The sequence below is a fragment of the Oryctolagus cuniculus genome, chromosome 13 (genome assembly GCF_051225735.1).
Source record: "Oryctolagus cuniculus isolate XC-2025 breed Fujian yellow rabbit chromosome 13, ASM5122573v1, whole genome shotgun sequence".
In the NCBI taxonomy this organism is placed as follows: domain Eukaryota; kingdom Metazoa; phylum Chordata; class Mammalia; order Lagomorpha; family Leporidae; genus Oryctolagus; species Oryctolagus cuniculus.
This window is the reverse complement of record NC_142879.1, coordinates 75,735,425-75,762,742: the sequence shown is the minus strand read 5'-3', so window position 1 is coordinate 75,762,742 and position 27,318 is coordinate 75,735,425. Positions and strand designations below refer to the sequence as shown.

The window sequence follows — 27,318 nt, the reverse complement described above, 5'->3', positions numbered from 1 at the left end:
TATGTGTCTCATTATCTTTCTCTTGGACTGTGCTGCTCTTAAAACATGTTTTTAAAATGCCTTAGCACTTTGCCTACTCCTTATTATTGCAAACTACAGTATTTTAGATAGGTTTATTTTCCAGTTATAAGCTTCTTGTGGATGAACATGTTGAAGGCCTTTTTCATAGTTGAATTCTTAGCCTCCAGTTCATAGCATATAGTTGATGGACAACATATTCTTATTGAATGGAAGCCTCTCTTTTTCTGGCCTGCTCCACATGGCTTTCAAACTGGATGCCATTATCCTCCCCGTTTCTTTCTAGCTGCCAGAGGTGTCTGAGAGCCACTGAACTTGCACACTGTGAGACACAAAGTTAACGTGGGCTTGAAGAATAAATGCTTTTCCATTTTCTCTGAGTTTGAGGCATGCAGATGGTCTTTATGATTTGTGTGTGTCTCTTGGCTTTTCACTTCTGTGCCAGCTGAGCTCTAGAAAGAGCTAACAGTAAACAAAAATTAGTTACATGGATTTTGTATTTTTTATTAGGATGCGTTCCAAAGCAGTTACTCATGAATTTGGAATTATCACTATCATTTCCATCTGTTGGCACACATAGTCGAGAATTGATTAGCAGGGATGGTGGGCTTTGTAGTGCAGCTGGTTAAGCAGCCACTTGGGACACCTGCATCCTGTAAGGAGGTGCCTGGGATCAAGTCCTGCTTCCACTTCCAATCCAGCTTCCTGCTAAGGCATCTGGGAGGCAGCAGATGACAGGTAAAGTACTTGGGTTCCTGTAACCCCTGTGGGAGACTCAGGTGGAATTCCTGGCTCCTGACTTCTGCCTGGCCAGCCTTGGCTGTTATGGGCATTAAGGGAGCAGATCAGTAGATGGAAGTGCTCACGCTCTCTCTCTCAATCTACATTTCAAATAAGTAAAAGTAAACATTTTTTAAAAAAATAATGTAACTGATTTGCTTTACCTAGATAAGTGATTTTTGTTTTAAAAAATCATTACCCTTTGGTCAAATTAGTCACTTTATTGGAAGAAGATTCTTTGTACTTTGAAAAGGAGTTGTTTTCTTATTCTATCTACAGTTGATATTCAGGAGGAAGAATACAAAACCATGAATCCCTTCATGAAATGAACTTTTAAAAATTATTCACTCATTTCTTAAAAGTGTTCATTCACATATATGTCTGTGTATGCACACGTATGTTGGGGGGGTTGGAAGGATAAAGGTAGAAAGAGAAACTAACTTGTTTAGAAATGATTGTCAGTTCTCTTATTTTCTGTCTCCTTATTGCTTTGGATAAACATACTGGAATACTGCCAAAAATTCAGGTGGCTGAATACTAATTTTGTTGAAATTAGATGAACAGCTATCCCCTGCCAATTTTCTGTCTAAATTATGCAGAATTTGACTCTTGTAAGACATAAATGGTCAAAAATGGAGTCCCAATTTTCTAGTTAGTCAGTAAGACCTTCAACAAACTAATTACTCTTTTTTTTAGCTTTTACTTATTTAGAAAAAGAAAAACATAATGTAGTAAAAGTTACTACTTATTTTTCTCACGTAACCTAAATGTAGATTTTTCAGTGTTAAAAGACCTAACATACAACTTTTTCTGATAGAAAGCAGGCATAAGCCTCAGAAAACAATTAGTGCATCTTTCAAACCATACTAGTTATTGAATAATTACTCAAATAATGGTCAGTAATGGAATACAAAGGGTTATCTCTTAGCTAATCCTCAAGTAATGGAATTGGTGTATCTCTGATTTTTCTCCTAGCCTTCCAGGGTTTAGAAGAATGAGACAAAAGTGATTATGGGAACTGGAGGGAGCCACTGGAGGCCACAGCGAAAAGGAGACCTTATCTTAAGTAATTAATCGAGAAGCTCATATTGTGGGACAATTATTCAGTGTTAATTCTAAAATAGCTTTAGAGCCCCAGGTCTTGAGATATTTATTCTAGAATTTTGTCAAGGTCATTTAGTACACTGGAACAGCCTTACATTACAATAAAGGTTTGGTTAAAAGTGTGTGTATGATATGTGTGTGTGTGTGTGTGTGTGTATTACTGCATACCTAAGAGTATGTGCTGTACGAAAATGCAGCATCAAACAACATATATGTAGCTATAATTTTTTACTTTGTTTTCATTTTTAAGGTTGTAACCTGTGCAAAATAGCATAAGACTTTGTCCCAAAGATAAATAACCTCTCCTGATGCACATTCGTAAGTGCACCAGCCTCTGACATCTATAGCATTGGAGAACTATACTCATCTTAAATTTACATGGTTAAGCGGTTTGCTTCACCTTGTAAAAGTTGGAAGGTAATGTTGATCATGCTTACTCAGTGAGTTTTTATCTGTATGTCATTTCATTTAATAAGTGGTTTCCTGTTGAGCATGGGTTTAAATCTGACCAGTCATCTTGAGCCTCATGTTATTGCACCTTTTTTTCCATTAGTAGAATAAACAACTGTTATTTTCCAGTTATTTTGTTTATCTTATCTAGACCTTCTGTCTGCTTCCTCTACTTGCTTTCCTTGATCTTTCTCCCACCAAACCTTCCTTGCTGACACTACTCAGTGGCTCTCCATTTCCCTTAGATACTCTCAGGATACCTCTGAGACCAGGGCTCCCCTCAAGCCTGCGGGTCCCTCTACCCAGCCACATATCCCACTCCAGCAGTGCCACCTTCTCCTCCGCTCACCCACCAACAGGTTTCTTCCCATAGCACAGCCTTTGCCTTTGACTTTTTTTCTCCCTGAAATGCTTGTTCAAAGCATCTTCACATAGCTCTGTCTCATGAATCTGTTCTCAGCTGAAATGTTACCTGCTCTGTGACTGCTCTGAGGTGGACCTTTCTCCCTACACACACACACACACACACACACACGGTCCTCCTAGCAGCTAATCACTGTATGTTATCCTTTGTGTGTACTTGTCTGTCTGCTGTATTGGTCAAATCCATGAGAAAAGAAACCTTATCTTTTGTTCACTTACCTCTGAATTACCTACCATACAAAGATCTTAACAGATGGTTGTTGAGTGAATGAATGAGACTGCTTTCTCTTTGTGGCACGTACCCTTACTGCTCCTCTGCTCTAGCCTCCACTACTGGACTGAAGCTGTGCTCTCGGGTTGCCAATAACCTCAAAGAGGCAGAGTGTGGTTTGAGAACAAGAGAGTGAGGATGGGCCGGCAAGATCACAAATGATGTTATAGACCGCTATAATAATGAGTGGGGTTTTTTTGGTTTTTTTTTGTTTTGTTTTGTTTTTTTTTTTTTTTTTTTGTTTTTTTTTTTTTTTGGACAGGCAGAGTGGATAGTGAGAGAGAGAGACAGAGAGAAAGGTCTTCCTTATGCCATTGGTTCACCCTCCAATGGCTGCTGCGGCCGGCGCACCATGCTCATCCGAAGGCAGGAGCCAGGTGCTTCTGCTGGTCTCCCATGGGGTGCAGGGCCCAAGCACTTGGGCCATCCTCCACTGCACTCCCTGGCCACAGCAGAGAGCTGGCCTGGAAGAGGGGCAACCGGGACAGAATCCGGCACCCCGACCGGGTCTAGAACTTGGTGTGCCGGCACCGCAAGGTGGAGGATTAGCCTATTGAGCCACAGTGCTGGCCCATGTGTTTTTTTCTAAATATGAAGGGAAAACATTGGAGGCTTTTGAGTAAGAAAATTAATCTTTATTTGGGGTTGGAGAAAGTATATTCTGCATCTGTCACATGGACAATGCTCATATTTAGAGTTTTCTTAGCCAGAACTACAAGCAAAGTCACACAAGTACAGTACAATAAGTCACATTCACAGTTCTAGCCTTCATTGCAACGTCCTGAGGCCAGCACTGTGTTACAGCAGGTTAAGTCACCATCTGCATTGTCAGCCTCCTATTTGGGCACCAGTTCTAGTCCTGGCTGCTCCACTTCAGATCCAACATCGCTGCTGATATGCCTGGGAAAGCAGTGGAAGATTGCCCACATCCTTGGCCCCCACACCCACATGGGTGACTCAGATGAAGCTCCTGGCTCCTGGCTTCCATCTGGCCCAGCCCTGGCTTTTGGAACTACCTGGGGGAGTGAACCAGGTGATAGAAGATCTATCTCTCTATATAAATCTCTCCCTCTCTCTCTGTACTTCTGACTTTCAAATAAATAAATAAATCTTAAAAAAAAGACAAGTTTATTTTTAAAAAGAAACCAATGGCATGACATACCTTATCAAAGAAAAATTAAGATCAAGGTAGTCTTAGTGTTTAAATGCAATGTTTTCATTATGATTTAAAGAACTTTTTCATCTGTATTTGCTAGATCTGGTAACTTTCTGATCTTCACAGATTGATTCACTGTGGGGCTTCCCTCCCCCACTCCTCATCCATCCCAGGAAAGAATTAATTGTCATTTCATGCCATTTCTCTAATAAGTTTTTTTTTTGAGATTTTTTATTTATTTATTTGAGAGGTAGAGTAACAGACAGTGAGAAGGAGAAACAGAGAGAAGGGTCTTCCATCCATTGGTTCACTCCCCAAACGGCCGCAATGGCTGGAGCTGCACTGATCCAAAGGCAGGAGCCAGGTGCTTCTTCCCAGTCTCCCATGTGGGTTCAGGGGCCCAAGGACTTGGGCCATCTTCTGCTGCTATCCCAGGCCACAGCAAAGAGCTGGATTGGAAGAGGAGCAGCCAGGACTAGAACCGGTGCCCGTATGGGCTGCTGGTACCACAGGCGGAAGATTAATCTGCACCACAGCACAAGCCCCATCTAATAAGTTTTATATCAATGTAGGGCCGGCACCATGGCTCACTAGGCTAATACTCCGCCTTGTAGCTTGGGCACACTGGGTTCTAGTCCCAGTCGGGGCACCGAATTCTGTCCCGGTTGCCCCTCTTCCAGTCCAGCTCTCTGCTGTGGCCAGGGAGTGCAGTGGAGGATGGCCCAAGTGCTTGGGCCCTGCACCCCATGGGAGACCAGGAGAAGTACCTGGCTCTGCCTTCGGATCAGCGTGGTGCGCTGGCCGCAGGCCGTGGCCGCAGCGGCCATTGGAGGGTGAACCAATGGCAAAAGGAAGACCTTTCTCTCTGTCTCTCTCTCTTACTGTCCACTCTGCCTGTCAAAAAATAAAAAAATAAATAAATGAATATATCAATGTAAACTGCTTGCTTGTGACTTTCATACAGATAGTTTCTTAAGGAGTTATTTTGTTTGCTTTGAGTCACTGAATTTTGAGACACTAGCAGCAGATTTTAAAGGCTGTCTCATAAGCGTGGAGATTTTTGGAGATGGTGAGATGAGACAAGGATGGATACATAAAAATCAAAAACTTAAATACAGATTTTTCCCCTGTCAAATTTAACATTTGGTACTCACCTCATGTTTCTCTTACCATTTATAACTAGAGTCATCTAAAATTTGTTTTTCTTTCTAATCTTGCTTCTTCACAGTCTTTGCATCATTATGTTGAACTTTCTTTTTTAAATGATTTTGTTAAAATTGCCAAGATTATATATGTATAGTTGCAGAGGAAATGGACATATGAACTTCCACAGCAGAACTCACAGTGGGTGGTGCATGGATAGAAAAATTAAAGCCATAGATGATCTGAGCGGCCGCCACTCCTAATATCCCTTTTATTCCAACAATTTTCAGAGAGATTTCACATTTTTTTATTGTATATGTTGTCTGCATGTATTTGTGTGTGTGTGTACAGGTAAAGAATCTCACGCACACCAGCACAGAGAAAGGGGAAAGGACTGGTTTTGTAAACCATAGTCTTCTAGTCCATTGCTGCTTCCAATACAGTGACATGCTGTCCTAATAAATAAAGTGTAGCTGGAATAGAGTGTGCTTGTTAACACCTTCCCTAGATCCAGAAGTCATGTGACAAATCAGCACAGTCAACAGGATTGCATATAAGATCTACTAGCCAATATTTGGGATATATGTTACATAGGCCCAAGAAAGGAAAGAGGATAAAGAACGTGGGGCAACATCAGTCACCATTTGCCCTAGTCATTCTTTTAGAATCTTAGTTTGTAATCCACCATTTTTTGACCCTTGGATTCTAGCATGTCCATTTTAATGTTGCTTTAATAACTAAATTCTCTATATTATATGGAAGGAACATTGACAATAAGAATTTAGTAGTAACTTAGAGCAGCTATCACATTTCATTGATCTGAAGACATCTTCAACTACCGTTCTTTTATGTACCATCAAGAAAAAAGAAACCACTGCCAATTAGACTATGAAACAATTCTTTCTTAGACAGAAATGTTTTTTCTTAACTTCAAAGAACAAATTATTCTTCAGATTTCTTAAATGGTTTGTTGACTGCAACATCAAAGCATTGCAGAGTCCAGTTGTTCTACCAAGAATAACTGCCACCCAAGGGCAGGCAGTGACTGCTACATCAGTAGTGTTGTCACCTGCTTAATAGAGATAAGAAGATACTATTAGCCGGCGCCTTGCGGCGTGGGCACACCGGGTTCTAATCCCGGCCAGGGCGCCGGATTCTGTCCCGGTTGCCCCTCTTCCAGGCCAGCTCTCTGCTGTGGCCTGGGAGTGCAGTGGAGAATGGCCCAAGTACTTGGGCCCTGCACCCCATGGGAGACCAGGAGAAGCACCTGGCTCCTGCCTTCGGATCAGCGCGGTACACCAGCCACGGCGGCCATTGGAGGGTGAACCAACAGCAAAAGGAAGACCTTTCTCTCTGTCTCTCTCTCACTGTCCACTCTGCCTATCAAAAAAAAAAAAAAAAAAAAAAGAAGAAGAAGAAGAAGAAGATACTATTGATTGCAGAACATATGCTAATTTCAGAGATATGCATTTTGCACATTTTTTCACAACTTGGAGTCCAATATAGTAAAATAGTTTTTTTTTATTTTTCTAATGATGAACACTGCTGCAAAATTACAGATGCTCCCCACCTTATGTTGGGGTTATGTCCTAATAAACATCATAATTTGAAAATATTTTGAATCAAAAATGCATTAAGTACACCTTACCTACTGAACACAGTTCACTGTAAAGTGCTGGTCCTTTATTCTAGTGATCATGTGGTGGACGGAGAGATGATCAGAGTAGAAATAGTTTCTACTGAATAAATATATATTTTTTGGAAGAGAGTGAGATAGAATGGCCAGAGAACAAGTCCTTGAAAAGACAATACAGGGACTGGAGCTGTGGCTCAGTAGGTTATTCCTCTGCCTGCAGCACCAGCATCCCACATGGGTACCTCTTTGAGTCCTCGCTGCTCCTCTTCCAATCCAGCTCTATGCTATGGCCTGGGAAAGCAGTGGAAGATGGCCCAAGCACTTGGGCCCCTGCACCTACCTGGGAGACCCAGAAGACACTCCTAGCTCCTGGCTCCTGGCTCCTGGCTTCTGGCTCCTGGCTTCGGATGGGCACAGCGCCAGCCATAGCAGCCATTTGGGGAGTGAACCAACGAAAGGAAGACCTTTCTCTCTGTCTGTCCCTCTCACTGTCTGTAGCTCTACCTCTCAAAGTGTACACAATGGCAAAAAATGGTGTCAACCAACATTCATGTTCCCAGCTGTTAGGCAGGATGATGCTCAGCCTTCTTGTTTAAACTCCTACTGTAAACAAATGTTGTTTCTATGGTCTGTGTAGTACTGTATTATAAGCCTTTTTTAACTTTTTGATCTTGATATTATATTTCAAATTGTCCCTAAGCATTGTGTTAATAGTGTTTCGTGTTCTTAAGCGCAGGAGACTATGATGTGTGTTACAGAAAAATACGTGTCTAATGTACATTTCCTTCAGGCATGAGTTATAATGTTGTTAGCTAGGAGTTCAGGGTTAATGAATCAACAATATATATTAAATAAGGTACCTTTAAACAGAAACATACGTAAAATGAGGATGTGTATTAAGCAGGTGAATGTGTTGTATCCTAAAGCTCACAGGAACCTAACCTTGTATTTCTTCTGGGAATGATGCTTCAGAATTAGAGCTCTAACTCAGTGTCCAAGGCATCTCTATAGAACTTAATTAGTGCAAATAAAGAGCACCAACCATACATGCATATGTGTATGTGAATATATAGTTAAAATGTTGCTATGTAGCAAACCTCCCCAAAATGGAGTGGTCTATAATAGCAGCTATTTGTTATCTCACAATTCTGTGAATTGGTGTTTTGAGTTGATTCAGTTGTGGAGTACTTCTTTTGGACATGGCTGGGCTCCCTCATATGTCTGATGCTTTGGCCAGGATTCTGGACCACTCAGCAGCCAACAGGCTACCCTGGACTCATTCACATGGCAGTAGCTGCAAGTTTCCCAGGTTACAAGAAAGCAAGCTGCAGTATGCAAGTACTTTTCAAGCCTCTGGTTATGTCACATTTGCCAGCTGTGACTCACTGGCCAGAGCAAGTCACATGGCCACTCATTCAAATAGACTCCATCTCTTGCTAAGAAAACCTGTACCAGCCCACTAGAAAGGACATACTACAAGGAAAGGATAGAATTGCTGTTCTTTTTGATAGTTTATATATTATGTAAATATTAAGCACATCACTATATTAAGCACATCACTGGATTCTTTACGTACTTTGACTGTTACTCAAAAGCTGAGGAGGAAATACTTTCCTTTAACCCAAATTGGCCAACCTCTTAGATAATAATTGGCAATGGGCGTGTCATGTATATGATAAATGTCTATATGATTGCAAGGTTTTTATTCTTCCTGTACTGTTTTGCCTTCTGATGGATGAATACCTAATTTTCCTGAGGTGAGGGGAAAAGAATAATAAAGTTAGTTTTATCAATAACAAAAAAGAAATAATTACCATTGTCCATCTTAGAAAAGAAATTATGTCCTGTGCATATCCTTACTTTTGTAGTGAGTTTAAGAAAATCATAATAGTAGTGACTTACGAATGTGTGGTGCGTGATTATAAATTTGATTTGTACCACAGGCTTATTTCCTAGATATGAGATCCTTGTTGTAACAGAATTTATTCTGAAAGACTTACAGGGAGGTGATTAAAATATTAGAGATATTGACATTGTCTGAAGAGATCTACTTGTATTTATTTCTTGTTAAAAAAAATCCACAATATTACCATAGCTAGGCACTATTATGCTATTGTAATCATAGTTGAACCAGGAAGAGTGATTAACGATAGCAATTTATTGTATCTGAGGAGAAGAGAAAATAGGAGATGTTGTCGTTATCATCAATCATATCATAAATAACCAAAAAGAAGCACTCAGAGTGCTTGTGTGGTGTCAGCAGCCAGCCCTTTCGGGCGCGTTAGCTCAGGATGTAGCCATAGAAACCCCAAAGTCATATTGTTATCTTACTCTCACTGCAGTTATGTGATACAACACTATTAACATATAGATTAGGCCATTTATAATACTAGGTGTCATTTCAGGTTGGCTTGCTTATATAGCATTTTAGTTTTTTATTGTGCAAAATGTGAGTGAAATAGTGCTTTTTACAGGTCAGTGTATATATAAGTATTTATAACATATCACCTGCACTCTGTTAATTTATTGTGTTATTGATTGGTTGTACTGCATGAATTGTCATTACCTAATTGTCTTGTCTTTGCTAGTAATTTCATTTTTTTTAAGTAAATAGGTTGATTTAAAAATATGTACCCACTTATTATACATGTTGATTTGTGTTTAAGGGTCTGATTTCTGTTACATCATAGACAGGACAATTTTTAAAAAATATTTTATGAGGAGGTACAAATAGAGTTACATTTTTTTAAGCCTCATTTAGAATAAAAAGATAAAATGTAGTGTCTGTCCACCTGTTATTTCCGAAGTGGCCCAGGTCCCTTCACCTCTAGGCCTGACCCTGACCTTCTGGCAATGCCCTATGTTCCAAACCCATTTAACCCTCAGTATCCCCATCAAATTATTCCCCTTCTCTTCCATTTTATTGGTCTTCTCACCTCAAAAAGTAAGATAGAGTTGTTCATTTGTTAATTTCACTGTCTTAAAGTTAGTTTCACAGGGACATTTTAAAGACACTGCCGTTATCCATAGACATAAGTCAGCTGGTTAGAATTTCACATGCTGTTGCACCTTTGTCAGTGAGATATTTAGGGACAAAAGTAGCTCTGTATGTGTTGTTTAGATCATCCCACATACATGATCAACAACATGTAAATAAGGCCCTAATAACAAAGATCTTCAACTCTTAAAATAGGTTAGAGGCTAATAATTGATATTTTACAGATGAGAAAACTTAGGTCTTTACATGAGCTATGCTAAGTTGACTTTTGGCTCTGGAAACAGATTTCAGTCCAGCTGTCTTTCTAGAAAACATTTCCACTTCTGTCCTTACATCCCCTGACATAGCTTTTTATGTACATTTTGCAGATCCCTGCCCTACTACTGAGTTGACAGCCACAAAATATGGTTGATTGTTGAGGACAGGAAACCATGTCTTACTTGACTTTATATTCCTGGGATCTAAGAGTGCTTGCCAGAGTGGCAGTCAGTAGGTGAATAGAATGCAATAATAAATAGCATGGTGTCACTTTAAACAACTGGTTAAAATAAATACATAACCCTAATATACATACAAATAGAAAGGTCTTTTTCGGGGGGAGGGACACATTTGAAATAATCCTTTCATACTTGTTAATCAAGGAGAAGCTATTAGTAGAACAATGAGATGCATAGGCTAGTAGAAAAATAGTAAAGTTTGTGTTATTATAGAAATTAATTTGGGTAAATAGATATATATGCGTATACACACATTTATATATGCTTTATTTACTTATCTTACTTATTTGAGAAGCAGAGTGACAAGGAGAGAGGGAAGGAGAGGTACATTTTCCATCCGCTGGTTCACTCCCCTAATGCATGCAATAGCCCAGTCTAGGCCAAGCCAAAACCTGAAGCCAGGAACTTCATCTAGGTCTCCTACATGGGTGGCAAGAACTTAACATACATGATCTGCTGCCTCCCAGGCACATTAGCAGGAAGCTAACTCGGAAGCAGGCGCAATCCCAGGCACTCCAACATGCGATGCGGACATCATAAGCAGCAGTGAATTTACTGTGCCACAACACCCACCCAAGCTTCTATATTTTTAAAAACTCTTAAGAAATATAGCTTTGGGGCCAGTGCTGTGGCATAGCAACTAAGCTGCTGCCTGGGATGCCGGCAGTCCCATATGGGAGCGGGCTTGAACCCAGCTGATCCACTGTGATCCAGCTTCCTGCTAATGTGCCAAAGAAAGCAGCAGAATATGGCCCAGTTGCTTGGACCCTGCACCCATGTGGGAGAGCTGAATAAAGCTCCTGGCTCTTGGCTCCTGGCTTCAGTCTGGCCCAGCCCTGGCCGTCGCGGCCATTTGGTGAGTGAACTAATGGATGGAAGATCTTTCTGTACTCCCCCGCCCCAACTCTGCCTTTCAAATAAATAAATAAATCTTTAAAAAAAAGAAATATAGCTTTAAATATATTTATGTTTTGGTAAAATATATGCAGATAGCATTTTATTGTACTTTCATTAAAAGTTTGAAAATGGAACTATTTTCTGCTTAGTTTGAGAACATGCCACTGAAGTTTAGTTTCATGCATCTGTGTAGTTAATGAGATAAAAAGCTTTCCTGCCATGTGCAAACAATTTCCTTTTTTTCCTAATGTCTATGAGCTTTTTAGATTATAGTGTTTCTTTAAAGGCAATTGCTATTCTAGTTAAAAAGATATTTTGTTGTAAGGCAATATTTATAGTAGCTTAGAATTAACCTCCCTAAAGTCCTTGTGGTATGTTCAGACCTTATTGCGTAGTTTGGTTCTTGTTTTGAGAAGTTTAGTAAAGAAGCATGTTTTTCTCATTATTCTTTAAGGGAATGTAGGCAGTGCAGATTATTTGTGTCATTAATGAAGGAAACTTGGAATGAAATTTGTAGTGTCCTGCCCCATCACTGTTTGTGAAGTTTTAAAATGTTGGATACTAATATGGATACATTTGTTTCTCTTATGAGATTAAAAGAGAATTTGACAATTGTTCTGCAGTCACACACATACATTTAGGGTTTAGAGTGTGATATCTACAAGTTATCCTCAAATAGTTCCCCAAATTTATAAATAATTCCATAACTATATATAATAATTTATATAAGCAAGTGTTACTAATTGTTGAATCTAGACAAAGGGTATTCATGAGTTCATTGTATTTTTATAACATTTCTAGAAGTTTGAAATTACCTCCAATTAAAAAGTTAAATAATTTTACTGTCAAATAAAATGAGAAGTTACCTTAGGAAGCCTCTCAATCTCTGTTTTGTATGATAAGATGTCCTGAAACTAACTAAACATCTGTTTTAAATTGTGTTTCTAACTGTGGTGATGAGTTTATGCTGCACCATTCATACTGTTTCACATCGTTTCACTTTTGACTGGTGAAAAAGCATGCCATGCATACAAACGTTTGACAGAATGAAAATTTACATCTTACTGTAGCAATCTTTTTTGTGATGGAACTGTAACATTCACATTTACTAAGTAAACATGAAAAATAGGGTTGTTCATAGTGGACATGAACCTTCTCCAGTCAGTTAACATTTTTTGAAAATTGGGATTCCCACACAGGTGTCAAAGTGATTCTTTCTGTCTTTGTTGTTTCATGGTGTCATTTTTTTTCTACTAGAATTATAGGCATTATAATGTATGCTATTCTGTGATGAATGATAGTACTAGTAATCATAACAAGTATAGTTTTTAATACATTTTCACACAGAGGAAAAACATCAGAAATCCTATAACCATTGACAAGCAAAAGACACCAGTTTTATAGTTCCTTACTTCACTTATAGCAACATTAGCATTAATACTTATTCAGGCTTAGCTTTCTTCAGGAAAAAAAATCTGTTATCTTTAAAAAGTTTCCCCAACAGCTCTCCACTGCTTTCATTGCAGGATAGGGTTATTAGGATGGATATATGAGGTGATATCCATTTAACCTATAGGTGCTAACTCTGGACTTGTGCTTTGATTATATGGTTTTACAGAGATTATAAAGAGAAGTTGATTTTCTGTTTGCTTTTCAATCTTCTCTGAAAGGAGTGTAAGGTTGGCTTTAAAGTGTGTTGTGTGTGTGTAACTATTATTGACTGATATACAAGTTTGGATAACTATCTCTAATTAGTGATTAATTTTTGCTGTGCTTTCAAGGTAAATGATGTACTGATGTTCAGATCTTCTGCATCAAAAACTAAAGCACTAAAATGTTGACAAACTTGCTTAAAATCTCACAGCTAATAATTTGTTTTCCCTGAACTAAGTTTTTCTCCAATATTTGTTTTTCACATATGTGTAAAACAGTCTTTCAATTTCAAAATGATGAAACAGGAGGAAATGAATTCCTAGTACTCCGGAAGTGAAAAATCTTTAAAGCTTTTTTTATATCTTGACATCATCTTTTGAACTTTGGAACATAGTTTTATTATGTCTTTATTTGTGTTAAAGTAGAAAGGACTTGTGACTCAAACCTTTTGTTATATTTGTCATGCCTTTTTATAATTCCATTATGTCTTATAAGGTTAAATTCCCATTGATCAAATTATGCAGTTTTATTCTAAGACTATTTCACAGCTGGCCAGCGCCGCGGCTCACTAGGCTGATCCTCCGCCTTGTGGCGCCGGCACACCGGGTTCTAGTCCTGGCCAGGGCGCCGGATTCTGTCCCGGTTGGCCCTCTTCCAGGCCAGCTCTCTGCTGTGGCCAGGGAGTGCAGTGGTGGATGGCTCAGGTGCTTGGGCCCTGCACCCCATGGGAGACCAGGAGAAGTACCTGGCTCCTGCCATCGGATCAGCGTGGTGCGCTGGCTGCAGCGCGCCAGCCGCGGCGGCCTTTGGAGGGTGAACCAACGGCAAAGGAAGACCTTTCTCTCTGTCTCTCTCTCTCACTGTCCACTCTTCCTGTCAAAAAATAAATAAATAAAAAAGATGCCATTATTACCAGGAGAAGCACCTGACTCCTGGCTTCGGATCAAGCACGGTGCGCTGGCCACAGCGGCCATTGGGGGGGTGAACCAACGGCAAAGGAAGACCTTTCTCTCTGTCTCTCTCTCTCACTGTCCACTCTTCCTGTCAAAAAATAAATAAATAAAAAAGATGCCATTATTACCAGGAGAAGCACCTGACTCCTGGCTTCGGATCAAGCACGGTGCGCTGGCCACAGCGGCCATTGGGGGGTTAACCAACGGCAAAGGAAGACCTTTCTCTCTCTCTCTCTCTCTCACTGTCCACTCTGCCTGTCAAAAAAAAAAAAAAAAAAAAAAAAAAAGACTCTTCCACAGGTGAGTGTAGGAAAATGTTAAAACTCCTGTAGGATATTTTATGGATCATTACTAAATGGTGCTCAGTGTATACATGCGTGTAAAGAATATTTTGCTGCTATTCAACCGTTATCAAACTGAAATTCACCTTTGCAGGGGTAAATGGTAAACCATTTGGTATTTATCCTATTTAAACTCTTAGAATGAAAAGTATTTATGTAATAAAAAGCTAGAAACTCATTATGTATAACCACCAAGTTTGTGTTTGAGCAGGCATAAAACAGACCAAGTGTATTTACTTGTTTTAAGTTTGTAGTATTTTTAAAATAAAATATCTTCACTCAAGTGGACAATTTCCGTACCAGTGGAATAGCCTAACAAGTGTGGGACAGTTCTACAACTGTGAAAATGAATGAGCTATAGCTGTTTGCATCCACCGAGGTAAATCTCTGAAACATAATCAGGTGAAAAATACCAAAGAACATTATAGTGTGATATCATTTATATCCAAAAATAAACTACATACAAGCAAGGTAAAACTGTGAAGAAAACAGGGGAATGGTAGATTAAGAGTGTTGATTTTTTTTTCTAATAGTATTTACCTGCAGTGGAGAAGGAAGGAAGCAATTGGGAAAAGAGCCACAGAAGTTGGATGATATTGACAAGGCTGTGTTTCTGAAGTTAGGTTATAGTTACAGGTTTTCATTGCTTACTGTGTCTTACATCTTTTTTTTTTTTTTTTTTTGACAGGCAGAGTGGACAGTGAGAGAGAGAGACAGAGAGAAAGGTCTTCCTTTTGCCGTTGGTTCACCCTCCAATGGCCACCGCGGCCAGCGCGCTGCGTCCAGCGCACCGCGCTGATCCGATGGCAGGAGCCAGGAGCCAGGTGCTTTTCCTGGTCTCCCATGGGGTGCAGGGCCCAAGCACCTGGGCCATCCTCCACTGCACTCCCTGGCCACAGCAGAGAGCTGGCCTGGAAGAGGGGCAACCGGGACAGAATCCGGCGCCCCGACCGGGACTAGAACCCGGTGTGCTGGCGCCGCTAGGCGGAGGATCAGCCTAGTGAGCCGCAGCGCCGGCCTGTGTCTTACATCTTACATGTCCTTTACTCCTGGTAGATGGCAGATAGTTTCTAGTTTAAAAATCTGTTTTAAATATCTCTATATGTTTTTCTGTTCCTATTAAAAGTTTAAGGCTGGGACCAGTATTGTGGTGTAGCAGGTAGAGCCACCTCCTGCCATGCCAGCATCCCATGTGGGCAGCCACCGATTCAGGTCCTGGCTGCTCTACTTCTGATCCAGCTCCCTGCTGGTATGCCTCGGAGGGCAGCGGAAGATGACCCAAGTGTTGGGCCCCTGCGCCCCCATGGAAGACCTGGAGGAAGTTCCTGGCTGCTGGTTTTGGCCTGGCCCAGCCTTGGCCGTTGCAGCCATTTGGGGAGTGAACCAGTGGATGGAAGGTCTTTCTCTCTCCCTCTCTCACACACTCTCTCTCTGGACATCACTGAGTAAAATATTCATCAAAAACTGTATCTAGAGATTAAGCTAGTAATCATCATCCTTCTCTATTTCCTGTTTTTTTTAAAAGTTACTTATTTATTTATTTGAAATGCAGAGTTACAAAGAGGCAGAAGCAGAGAGAGAGAGAGAGAGAGGTCTTCTATCTGCTGGTTCATTCTTCAAATGGCTGCAACAGCTGGAGCTGGGCCAATTAGGAGCCAGGCACTTCTTCCGGTTCTCCCACACGAGTACAGGGACCCAGGGACCTGGACCATCTTCCACTACTTTCCTAGGCCATAGCAAAGAGCTGAGTCAGAAGTGGAGCAGCCAAGACTCAAACAGGCGCCCACATTACCTGCTGCGCCACAGCTCTGACTCCACTATTTCCTATTTCTGTTATTGACTGCATTTATTACTCAGCAGGGCTCAGCACCTGGAAATTGTGTTTGAGCTCTTCCTCAACTCTTACACCTATTCATTTATCATACTCTATTCTATCTTTACTATATCATTGGCCTTCATTGCTTCCTATTTATTACCGTTATTCTAGTCCTGACCCTTATTGCCTCTTACCTACATCATTTCAAAAACCCCTAACTCCCCCCACTTAGAATCCCTAGCCATCCTGTGTGTTCCTGCCAGTATAATTTTCCTAATACACATGCTTGGTGTTTTCCTCTGTTTTGTAAAAACTGTCACTAGGTCCAAACTACCAAAAGAAAAAAGATCTTTGTTCATTCTTGCAGAATTCCAAAGTTCTAGAGTCTGAATCCAATGTTACTAAACGTTTTACTCCTCCCCTTTCCTACCCATTTTATACCCTGCTTTCCAGACAAATTAAATGATCCTTGGTGCTTATATACTTCCTGTGTTTCACCTCCTTCTCTTTGTCATCTGACCCTTCATCTTGGATTTCCAGCTCCCAGCCTCCAACAGCCCCAAATGCTCCATAACACCCTGGATTCCACATAATTACCAAAGTGTTCAGCACGTGCATGGCATTGCAGTAATCTGCTTCTCCTTTGAATTGCTGTGGCGCTTTATTTATGGCACTAATCACTTGCTATGTGCTGTACACATATATTATTTCCCCTGCTGATCTGTGAGCTGTTTTAGGTCATGATTTATTTTTGATTTATTCCATTAGCTCTTTCACCCCTTAACACTGTGCATTATATGCTTTGTTAATAATAACAAATAATCTGATTTTACAACATCTCAGTCAAGCTGGCAAGCAAGTAACATTATCCCCTTTTGAAAGGTCAAGAAACAGACTCAAAGAGGTTAAGAGAGTGCCTAATATCTTTTGCTCTGTTGTGCCAGAACTCTATCTGAAACACCATTGGGCAAGCCGAATGTGTTCCATTAGACCATGTTGTCTGATACCAAGCAAATAAAACAGAAGATACAAGGTGGCATGTGAATTGTGTCCAAAAAATCAAAACTGGTTATAGAAGCCCTTTAAAATTATGCCTTTCTGTCATTTGACTTTGAGAGAGGGGCACGCATGTGTCTACACATGAAAGGGGCATGGAAAGAGAAGGAGAGTATTTACTCAAGTTAGGAAAAGAATTAATTAAGGAAGCAGGGGAAGACAAACTGGAAATACTTAGCGAACTCCAGGTCCTGAAGTTAGAGCCACACTACTTAAAAGGGAAATAACTAGTTTATAATCTGCTGTCACATGGCACTCTTAAAAGACTGATGGCACACAGCTTTGGAAAATCCTTGAAATCTTAGTCTTTGAATAAGATTTAGTCTTTGAATACTGTCAGTAAATTTCTGTCTTTCCAATGAAGCCTGTTTGAAGCATTGTTTTTATTTGTTAGACTGTGTTACATTCCATTAATACTTCTTTTTTCATCCTTTGCCAGAGGAAGAAGAAGAGCAGGTACCCACTGATGGAGGCACATCAGCAGAAGCCATGCAAGTTCCCCTGGAAGAAGATGATGAACTGGAGGAGGAGGAAATTATTAATGATGAGAATTTCTTGGGTAAAAGACCATTGGATAGTCCTGAAGCTGAAGAAATGCCAGCCATGAAGCGACCACGACTGTTAAGCACGAAAGGAGACAACTTAGATATAGTATTATTGGAAGCTCGAGAACCACTCAGCTCAATAAATCCTCAAAAGATTCCACCAATGCTTTCTCCAGTCCATGTACAGGACAATACAGACTTAGCACCTCCATCACCAGAGCCACCAATGTTGGCTCCAGTTGCAAAATCACAAATGCCAACTGCAAAACCATTAGAAGCAAAGTCTTTTACTCCTAAAACTAAGACTAAAACAAGTTCTCCAGGGCAGAAGACTAAGTCACCTAAAACCACCCAGTCCCCAGCAATGGTTGGAAGTCCTATTCGGTCACCAAAAACTATATCCAAAGAAAAGAAATCACCTGGACGTTCTAAGAGCCCCAAGAGCCCCAAGAGCCCCAAGGTTATGACTCATATTCCCCAACCACCTGTCAGACCTGAAACACCAAATAGGACTCCTTCAGCTACAATAAGTGAAAAAATCAATAAAGAGACCATTCAGGTGAAACAAGCACAAACACCCCCCGATGCTGGGAAACTGAACAGTGAGATTCAGCCGAAAAAGGCTGTTGTCACAGATAAAACAATTGATGACTCTATTGATGCTGTGATTGCACGAGCCTGTGCTGAACGAGAGCCAGATCCTTTTGCATTTTCTTCTGGATCAGAATCCGAAGGAGATATTTTTACCAGCCCTAAGAGAATTTCAGGTTCGGAGTGTGCCACTCCAAAAGCTTCTACTTCCTCAAACAATTTCACAAAGTCAGGATCCACTCCTCTGCCTCTTTCTGGTGGAACCTCAAGTTCTGATAACTCATGGACAATGGACGCCTCGATTGATGAGGTTGTGCGTAAAGCAAAGATGGGAACACCGGCAAATATGCCTCCCAACTTTACTTACACCTCTTCCCCTTCAGTTTCTCCTCCCACTCCCGAACCTCTCCACAAGGTATATGAGGAGAAACCCAAACTGCCTTCCTCAGTGGAGGTAAAGAAGAAGTTGAAAAAGGAACTAAAGACTAAAATGAAAAAGAAAGAAAAGCAGAGAGATAAGGAGAGGGAGAAAGACAAAAGCAAGGAAAAAAATAAGGAGAAGGAGAAAGTGAAGGAGAAAGAGAAGGAAAAGGAAGCCAGCAAAGAAGCCAAGTATCCATGGAAGGAATTTCTGAAAGATGAAGACTCAGATCCCTATAAGTTTAAAATAAAAGAATTTGAAGAAGTTGATTCCAAAGTGAGATTGAAAGATGGAATTGTGAGGAAGGAGAAAGAGAAACATAAAGATAAGAAGAAAGACAGAGAAAAAGGCAAAAAAGATAAAGATAAGAGAGAAAAAGAAAAAGGTAAAGATAAAGGCAGAGACGATAAGATGAAAGCTCCACCGACCCCGCTGGTGTTGCCCCCCAAAGAAATGGCCTTGCCCTTATTCAGCCCTGCTGCTGCCGTGAGGGTCCCATCCATGCTACCTTCTTTGTCACCAATGCTTCCAGAAAAACTGTTCGAGGAAAAAGAGAAACCTAAGGAGAAAGAGAGGAAAAAAGACAAAAAGGAAAAGAAGAAAAAGAGAGAGAAAGAGAAGGAAAAGGAGAAGAAAGAGAAGGAAAGAGAGAAAGAGAAAAAAGAGAGAGAAAAGAGAGAAAAAGAAAAGGAGAAACACAAACACGAAAAAGTAAGCAGTTTATCGTTTTCAGTATTGGGTCTAATGAAAAATGCAGATGAAAGAAACCAGCAATTATGTCTGTGTTGTGCATGTAAATTACTCATAGCTTAACTGGATATGTGTTTGTAATACGGTTACAAATTTTAATTTTAAATCCCATAAATTTCTTTTTTAAAAATTTATTTATTTATTTGAAAGGCAGAATTACAGAGAGGCAGAGGCACAGAGAGAGGCCTTCCATCTTCTGGTTCACTCCCCAAATGGCTGCAACAGCCGGAGTTGGGCCAATCCGAAGCCAACAGCCAAGAGCTTCTGAGTCTCCTATACGGCTGCAGGGGCCCAAGAACTTGGGCTGTCCTCTCTTGCTTTCCCAGGCCAGAGCAGAGAACTGGATTGGAAGTGAAGCAGCCGGGACTCGAACTGGCGCCCACATGGGATGCTGGCCCTGCAGATGGCAGCCTCACCCGCTACGCCGCAGTACTGGCCCCCATAAACCCCATAAATTTCTAATCAAGTCCCCTATACACTAGAAGATGTTAAATATTCATAGCCTAAGAGGACTCTATTCACAGACTGTAAACTGTTAGCCATACTAGTCTCTGTCAGTTTTTGAAAATCTGTAATCCTAACTGAATAATATTTCTGTTAATTGTTATACATGAACATATTTTGTACTCAAGTATTAGATACATAAGAAAGCATCCATTTTTCTGAGGGCATAGAAAACCATGGCACTACTTGAGGATGATCACAAGGCCCATGGATTGCCCATTAATGGGATTTTCTTTTTGGTGAGCCATTCTGGCATGTGTGTGGAGTTGTGGCTGTCTACAGCACTTCCCATAGCATCTCTTGTTCCTTCTGCTTTCTAAGATTAGGACAGATTTCTGAGTATCAAAGGCTGAGTATCTAGCAGGGGTGGGGAGTCCTTTCTGCCAAGGGCCATTTATAACATTCACGGGCCATACAAAATCATCAACCTAAAAATTATAGATTGTTGAATTTCAAAGCCCACCTGTGGTTGTCTTGACCAAATGATTATGCGGGCCTTATACGTTCTTCACCCACTGCTAGGCTGATACAGCAGCTTAGCTGGTAAGCAGAAAATAATTTTACATGGTAAAAATGTTTTACCACATTGCCATGTCAGTAAATCAGACTTTCCTAGAGACCCGCTAGAGAAATTGATGTAGATCCTGCTGTTTTGTAGGACCCAGGACCTCAGTCCTTTTGTCTTTGCTCTCTTGACTTTGCTGTTCTGTCCACGGCTATTGGGATTATAGTGGTTGACCTGTTAAATTTCTTCTAAAGTTTCCCCAAAAAATGTATGTAAGTATTCCTGTTGCCATCCTCAGAGATCTTCTCCCTGCCCTCTAGAAGCTGTTGTCTTTGTTTGAGTTTGGCTACCAGGTAATACCCATTGATTTTTTTTGCATGTAATAAAATATGATAGATTTCACTTCCAGCAGATGTATTATTACCAATAACAGGTATTTTTAACTTACCTAGAAACATTAGTTCAGTTGTTAGCAGCAATAGTGACTTGCACTCTTCTGTGTAATTCAAATTCTGATGCCAATAACTGAATTTTGGAAAGTTAACAAGACACAAAAATCCGGCTCTTATTTCCATGTTCAACATGTTTTCCTTAGATGATGATGCTATATATATAGTACTTGCCAGGCTTTAAAGCACTTTCACCCATTTTATTTTCTCACCCTATAACGCCTGTGACCTATGTCCAGCAGGTATTATTATCAGCATTTATGGATGAGAAACCGCCTAAGAGAGTGACTTGTCCAAGATCAAGATCACATAGCTAACAAAAGCCACGTCACTTGCACTACAAATATACTTCACACTTTGAAATATCTATTGCTTGAGGTACTGCCTGATAGCAATTAGTTATTTACCCATCAGGTATCTAGTAACCTGGCAGCTAACACTCAGTAAATCACACCGGGTACTCTTGCTTTCATTACCACCTGAACTGTGGAAAGTCAGTGGAGTTCTTTCAACAGGCATTATGAATTTAAGTGGAGCCCATCAGATGAGTTTGTAACAGCAGTTCATGGCCTTTTCTCAGCAGCTACCTGCCTACCTGATTTGGAAAAGATAAGTCTCAGACTACCATGGTAGGAAGCAAAGACTCTGTTACTGACCCACAGACTTCACCTTATGAAAGGATAAAAATCCTTACATCAGTTTTCAGGAGGTATGGGTCATATAAATGACAAGAGGTGAAAGTTTATCAGAGTCAACTATAAGATCTTTAAAAAGGATAGTTGGTGTTGTCTGTAGAGTTAGGCCTAAATTAAAATCCTGACTTTCATGAAATTGAGCAAGTTGCTTACTTGAGGATTACACATGTGAATGGAGATGAAGGTGGTGAGTGTTACCATTTTGAATCAATCTTTAAAATGTGGAAACCTGGAGTTCTCCACTTCCTTGGATCATACTGGCTAACCTATATTAGTATGAGTGAGTAGGCTACTTTTACAGTTTAAAAAAATGTACTTCTACCTCCTTGGCATTCTCTTAAATTTTAGTCCTTTATACAGATAGGAAAGGATAAAAAGTAGTGCGACCCATGGAAGTGCCAGTGACAAAACTAGAAGTGGGAAATTAATGAAAGCATTAAGACTTCTCTTTATTCTATCTCACTTAATCCCCCCAGTTATCAAGCCATATAAGCAAATGAAACTATACCTGGAATCATGTTACATACGGTCTAAAAATTTGTTTACATATCCACAGAAGTAAGGCAACAGGGTCGCTAAAAATGGGGCACATCTAAACTATCCCAAGAAATGTTTCAGGTCAAAAGACTGAAGGTTACAATCTCTTTCTCCTTTCTTGTCGTCCTGACCAACTCACTGCAGCTACTCTTTTTTTTTTTTTTTTTTTTTAAAGATTTTATTTATTTATTTAAGAGGTAGAGTTACAGATGGGGAGAGACAGAGAGAAAGGTCTTCCTTCCGTTGGTTCACTCCCTAAATGGCCAAAGCCAGGAGCCAGGTGCTTCTGGGTCTCCCACGTGAGTGTAGGAACCCAAGGACTTGGGCCATCTTTTTTTTTTTTTTTTTTTGGGGGGGGGGGGGACAGGCAGAGTGGATAGTGAGAGAGAGAGAGACAGAGAGAAAGGTCTTCCTTTTGCCCTTGGTTCACCCTCCAATGGCCACCGCGGCCGGCACATCGCGCTGATCAGGAGCCAGGTGCTTCTCCTGGTCTCCCATGGGGTGCAGGGCCCAAGCACTTGGGCCATCCTCCACTGCCTTCCCGGGCCACAGCAGAGAGCTGGCCTGGAAGAGGAGCAACCGGGAAAGAATCCGGTGCCCCGACCGGGACTAGAACCCAGTGTGCCGGCGCCACTAGGTGGAGGATTAGCCTATTGAGCTGCGGCGCCAGCCTTGGGCCATCTTCTACTGCTAATTCCAGGCCACAGTAGAGAGCTGGATTGGAAAAGGAGCAGTAGGGACTAGAACCAGAGCCCATATGGGATGCTGGCACTCCAGGCGGAGGATTAACCTATTGTGCCACGGCTCCAGCCCCCGCAGCTACTCTTAAGAACATTGACTCAGATCACAAAGCAAGAGCATTTGTTTTAATTTTTTTAAATTGTCTCCATATTTATTTATCCTCATAAAGTTTATACCAGCCTTATCCACATTTATCAATGCCAAGTACCAATAAAGATACCGTTGATTAAATGGGAATTTGCATGGTTGTAAAAGGAGCTTTGGGTTTTGGAATCTAGCAGATCTGGAGTCAGATCTAGGATAAGTTTTTGCACTTTAGCATACTTACCTGGTTCTTAACTATTTCATCTTTAGAGTTAATGATAACAACACTAAAACAAGCAAAATAGTAATAGTTAACACTGAATAATTATTATGTGCTAGACACCATGCTAAGCACTTTTTGTAAGTTTAAGTTCTTACCATAACCCTCTAAGGTAGATACAATCATGAATATCCTTTTAAGATGAGAAACTGAGGCTTAAAGAGATTAATAAACCTTAAATCACGCACTTGGTAAGTGATCACACACTTACTAAGCCAGAATTTCAGCCTATAGCATGTGAATTTTTGTTTCACATGCTATAGTTTATGTTTCTAACCACTATACTTTCTTACATTAAGTTAAAAATAGGGTCAGAGAAATTATGTATGCAAGCTTTTAGGTCCCCTTTGTGGGCAGTAGTATGCATTAGTCAAGGTTAGGAGTCTGATTTGTCACTTGTTTAAAATATAACCAGGGATAGATGGTAAGCCTAGTAATCAGGACACCAATTAAGATACCTGCATCCTATATCAGAGTACTTGAGTTTAATACCTGGCTCCTGTTTTTCACTTAAGCTTTCTGCTAATGCAGACCTTGGAGGTAGTGATGATGACTCCAGTTGTGAGGTCCCTGCCACCTATGTGGGAGATCTGGATTGCATTCCTTGTTCCCTACAGGCCCAGCGGGGGACTCAGCTATGACAGGCATCTGAGGAGTGAACCAGCAGATGGGAGCTCACTCTGTTGTCTTTCTGCCTCTCTAATTAGTTTGAATTGATGATAAATAAAACAGAAAAGCATGTTTCAGCAACACTATTGACCAGTCAGAAACATAGCCACAAGCCTTTAGCAGTATAAACCTAATAGCACACTTCAGAGCATTTTGACATTTTTCTTTCTTGGCATGGCAATGTGTGTATTACATGACTTAATTTATTTCAAAACATGGATCTTTGGGAGTTAGATAAAGTACAGGATCACTTTAATTAAAATTTACTCTTGATATTTTAAGTGTTTTTTGGAGGAAGGACCATTGTGAAAAAATAAATAAAATCTTTTTATTTATGTTAGAGGAATTGGAGAGTTGTACTTTTAATCTTAAAAAGAAGGTAAGCCAAAATCCATATATCAGACTTAAATGTTTCTTACTCTTCTTCAAATATATAATCTGGAAAAGCAGTGAGTTTCATCCAGGAAGTGACATCACTATCTGCAGATAAAGGGGCCCCAGTGCTGGCCCACAGAGAACATGGACTTTGGCCGTATAACTGACCTGAATGGAAATTCCAATCCTACCACTTCCTAGTTACTCATGAATTTCTCTTAACTTCTGGGACCCTCTGCTTCTTTACCTTTATCTCCACTTCCCAGTCAGTACCAGGAAGATACAGCATCATTACGAAGGATAGCTTATCTGTGCCTAAAAACAATAGTTACATACCTTCCCTAAAATATGTTGACATGAAAGCTCTTCTCTTCTGCTGTCTCATAGAAAATACTGAATGAAGATGTTTGTGTCATTAATTAAGTGTATGCCTGGCAGTTTAGAATTTTCTTCTAGGTAACCAGTAATGTTGATAATCAACCAGTAGATAACTGAGAATTGCTTATAATAAAAAGACTGTAAATTCTATAGAGGATTCCCTAAAATTTTGCCTATTGATTGATGAACTGTTTTACTTGAGCTAACATTGGCTATGGAATCCACCAACCTGCATAGTAAGTGACATTCGCAGCTACCACTTACTGAGTTAAGTGTGAGTGGCAGACCTGGCCAGAATTCCATTATTTAATCCTCCAAACAGCCCTGAGGGTTTGTTATTGTTGTTCCTGTTTTACAACTGAGAAAACTGCACAAAAAGATTGAGGGACTTACTGCAGTAAGTTGGGAGAGCTGTGACTTGATCGGTTCTGTCTTACCAAAGCCTGCGTTCTTTACCACCAAAAAATGGTCTGCTCAGGCCAGTTACCTCTATCTGTTTTGGTGTATCCAAGAGATTGATGCTAGTAAGAGGGGCAAGAAGGGCTTAATTCTTGAGAATAGGGTAGCATCATGACTATAAAATTTTAGTTCTTGAAATGACCTTAAAAGAGCTCCTGTGTAGCTGCATGTTTTAATAACAGGAATGTCCTCAAACTTTAATGACTTTATTATTCAAAACAATTAAAAATTTTAGTGTTTCTTTCTTCTATCCCTCAATCTTTTAGTATTGGCCCCCAAATAATCTTTTAATGAATTTGAGTAGTTTGTCCTACTGGTTTGGTTTGTACCTTAACAGAAGGTTCTCATCTGTCTTCCCTTCTATAAAAAGGAGCACAGTCTCATTTCCAGTCTGTGCTCATCACCGATCATAACTAGTGAAATGCAGGATTTTCAGTAAATAAAGGACAGGGAAATATGCCCTTGTTAGTTATAATTGTTCAAGAGGAAACCTGTAACTTAATGTTTAAATCAATATGTTTGAATTTATGGAAGTTTACCAAAGGCCACCTCCCAACCTTTCATGTAAATGAACTCTGAGCATTTACAAAAAGCCTGAATTCTATTTGTCATCCATGCTGGATACAACTTGTTATACTTAACATAGCCATGCATCATCTTCTGACTATCTTTTTAATATTTTAAGTAACTCTACTGTGTTTCTATATGAAATAATGTATGTAAAGCCCTTAATTGCTAAGACAACAAAAAGATTGCCAATCATAGTTCAGCACCCAAGATGTTGGGTGATTAAATTTGGCTTTTCAAAATCGATAGTGTTTATGGAGTTTTTTTCTGACATATCAGCATAGATGGGACTCTGAACCAGTGCTTACTGAACTTGCTGCTATCCTAGCTAGTAAAAATATATGGTTGTTTTTTTTTTTTTAATGAAAGGAGTTTAACATTAAAAAAAAAAAAAACTGAACAGATTATATTGACAAAGCTGCCCATTACCTTTGCAGAAAGTCCCTGTCAAAAGATAAACTTTAAAGCTGGAATGCATGAAAGAGTTCCAAGATAGAATTTAAATTTAAACTGATTCTTTATAGATAAGCTTTTTAAAAATCCACCTCTTTGCTTCAAGTCAGGATTTTAAAAATAAATTTCCCCTTTAAATCTCTTGAGCGATTTTCATTTTTTGCAAGGCCGCACTGCTGGTGTCCTGGAAAAATGGAGAGTTAGAGCTTTATCAGTTGGTGCCCTGAGGTATGTGGCAAAGAAGCTAAATCCTTGAAGATTAGCAAAAAAAATGCAGCACATGGCAATAAGGGGCTTATATGACTACTAGTATTAGTTCAGGTGAAAGAAGTATTGCTTATACATAAAACTGGACAAATCCACTGACAATGTATTTTTAGTTAGCTACAAAGGAGTCTTATATTGCTGGACTTTACCTCTTTGGTGAATTGGGAAGCTTAGTAATCCACTGTAAATGCTCTTCTGCTCGCCCCAATTCTCAGCATTACTCCAAAGTGCTGTTCTTTTATTTTAACCCTTAACAGCTCATGCTGTCCCTGCATTTTGGTTTCTTGCCATTAAATGATGGCATCAGTCATACTGTTTAAGTAATTCAGGTCGTTGTCATTTAGTTTGTTATTTTCTGGGAAGTACCAATAAGAAATTATTTTACAATTTTAGGAATTACCTTTCTGTTTATCTGAATGCTTACCAAAAATAAAAAGTCAAATTAAAAATGTAGAAAGAAATTTTTGTTTAGAAATCACTTTCTATAATAGAATCCCCTCAAGTCTTTTTTTTTTTTTTTTTTTAAGATTTATTTATTTGATTTGAAAGAGTTGCACAGAGAGGAGAGGCAGTCAGAGAGAGAGAAAGAGAGAGAGAGGTCTTCCATCTGATGGTTCACTCCCCAATTGGCCACAATGGTGAGAGCTGCACCGATCCGAAGCCAGGAGCTAGGAGCTTCTTCCGGGTCTCCCATGGGGGTGCAGGAGCCCAAGGACTTGGGCCATCTTCTACTGCTTTCCCGGGCCATAGCAGAGAGCTGGATCCCAAGTGGAGCAGCCAGGACTAGAACCGGTGCCCATATGTGATGCTGGCGCTTCAGGCCAGCGCGTTAACCCGCTGGACCACAGCGCCTGCC

The 27,318-nt window shown here is 40.1% G+C and overlaps 1 protein-coding gene across 5 annotated transcripts in view; it reads left to right on the top strand.

The window, feature by feature from the left end:
* TAF3 (TATA-box binding protein associated factor 3) overlaps positions 1–27,318 on the top strand; it is a 216,230-nt gene that overhangs the window by 141,155 nt on the left and 47,757 nt on the right. For all 5 annotated transcript variants that reach the window (XR_011381579.2, XM_002717345.6, XM_051821564.3 and 2 more), the window contains one exon: positions 17,632–19,460. Coding sequence is in view for 4 of the 5 variants with exons in the window: in XM_002717345.6 (XP_002717391.5) it covers positions 17,632–19,460 (1,829 nt within the window). In the remaining variant the exon portion in view is untranslated. The remainder of the gene's footprint in view (positions 1–17,631; positions 19,461–27,318) is intronic.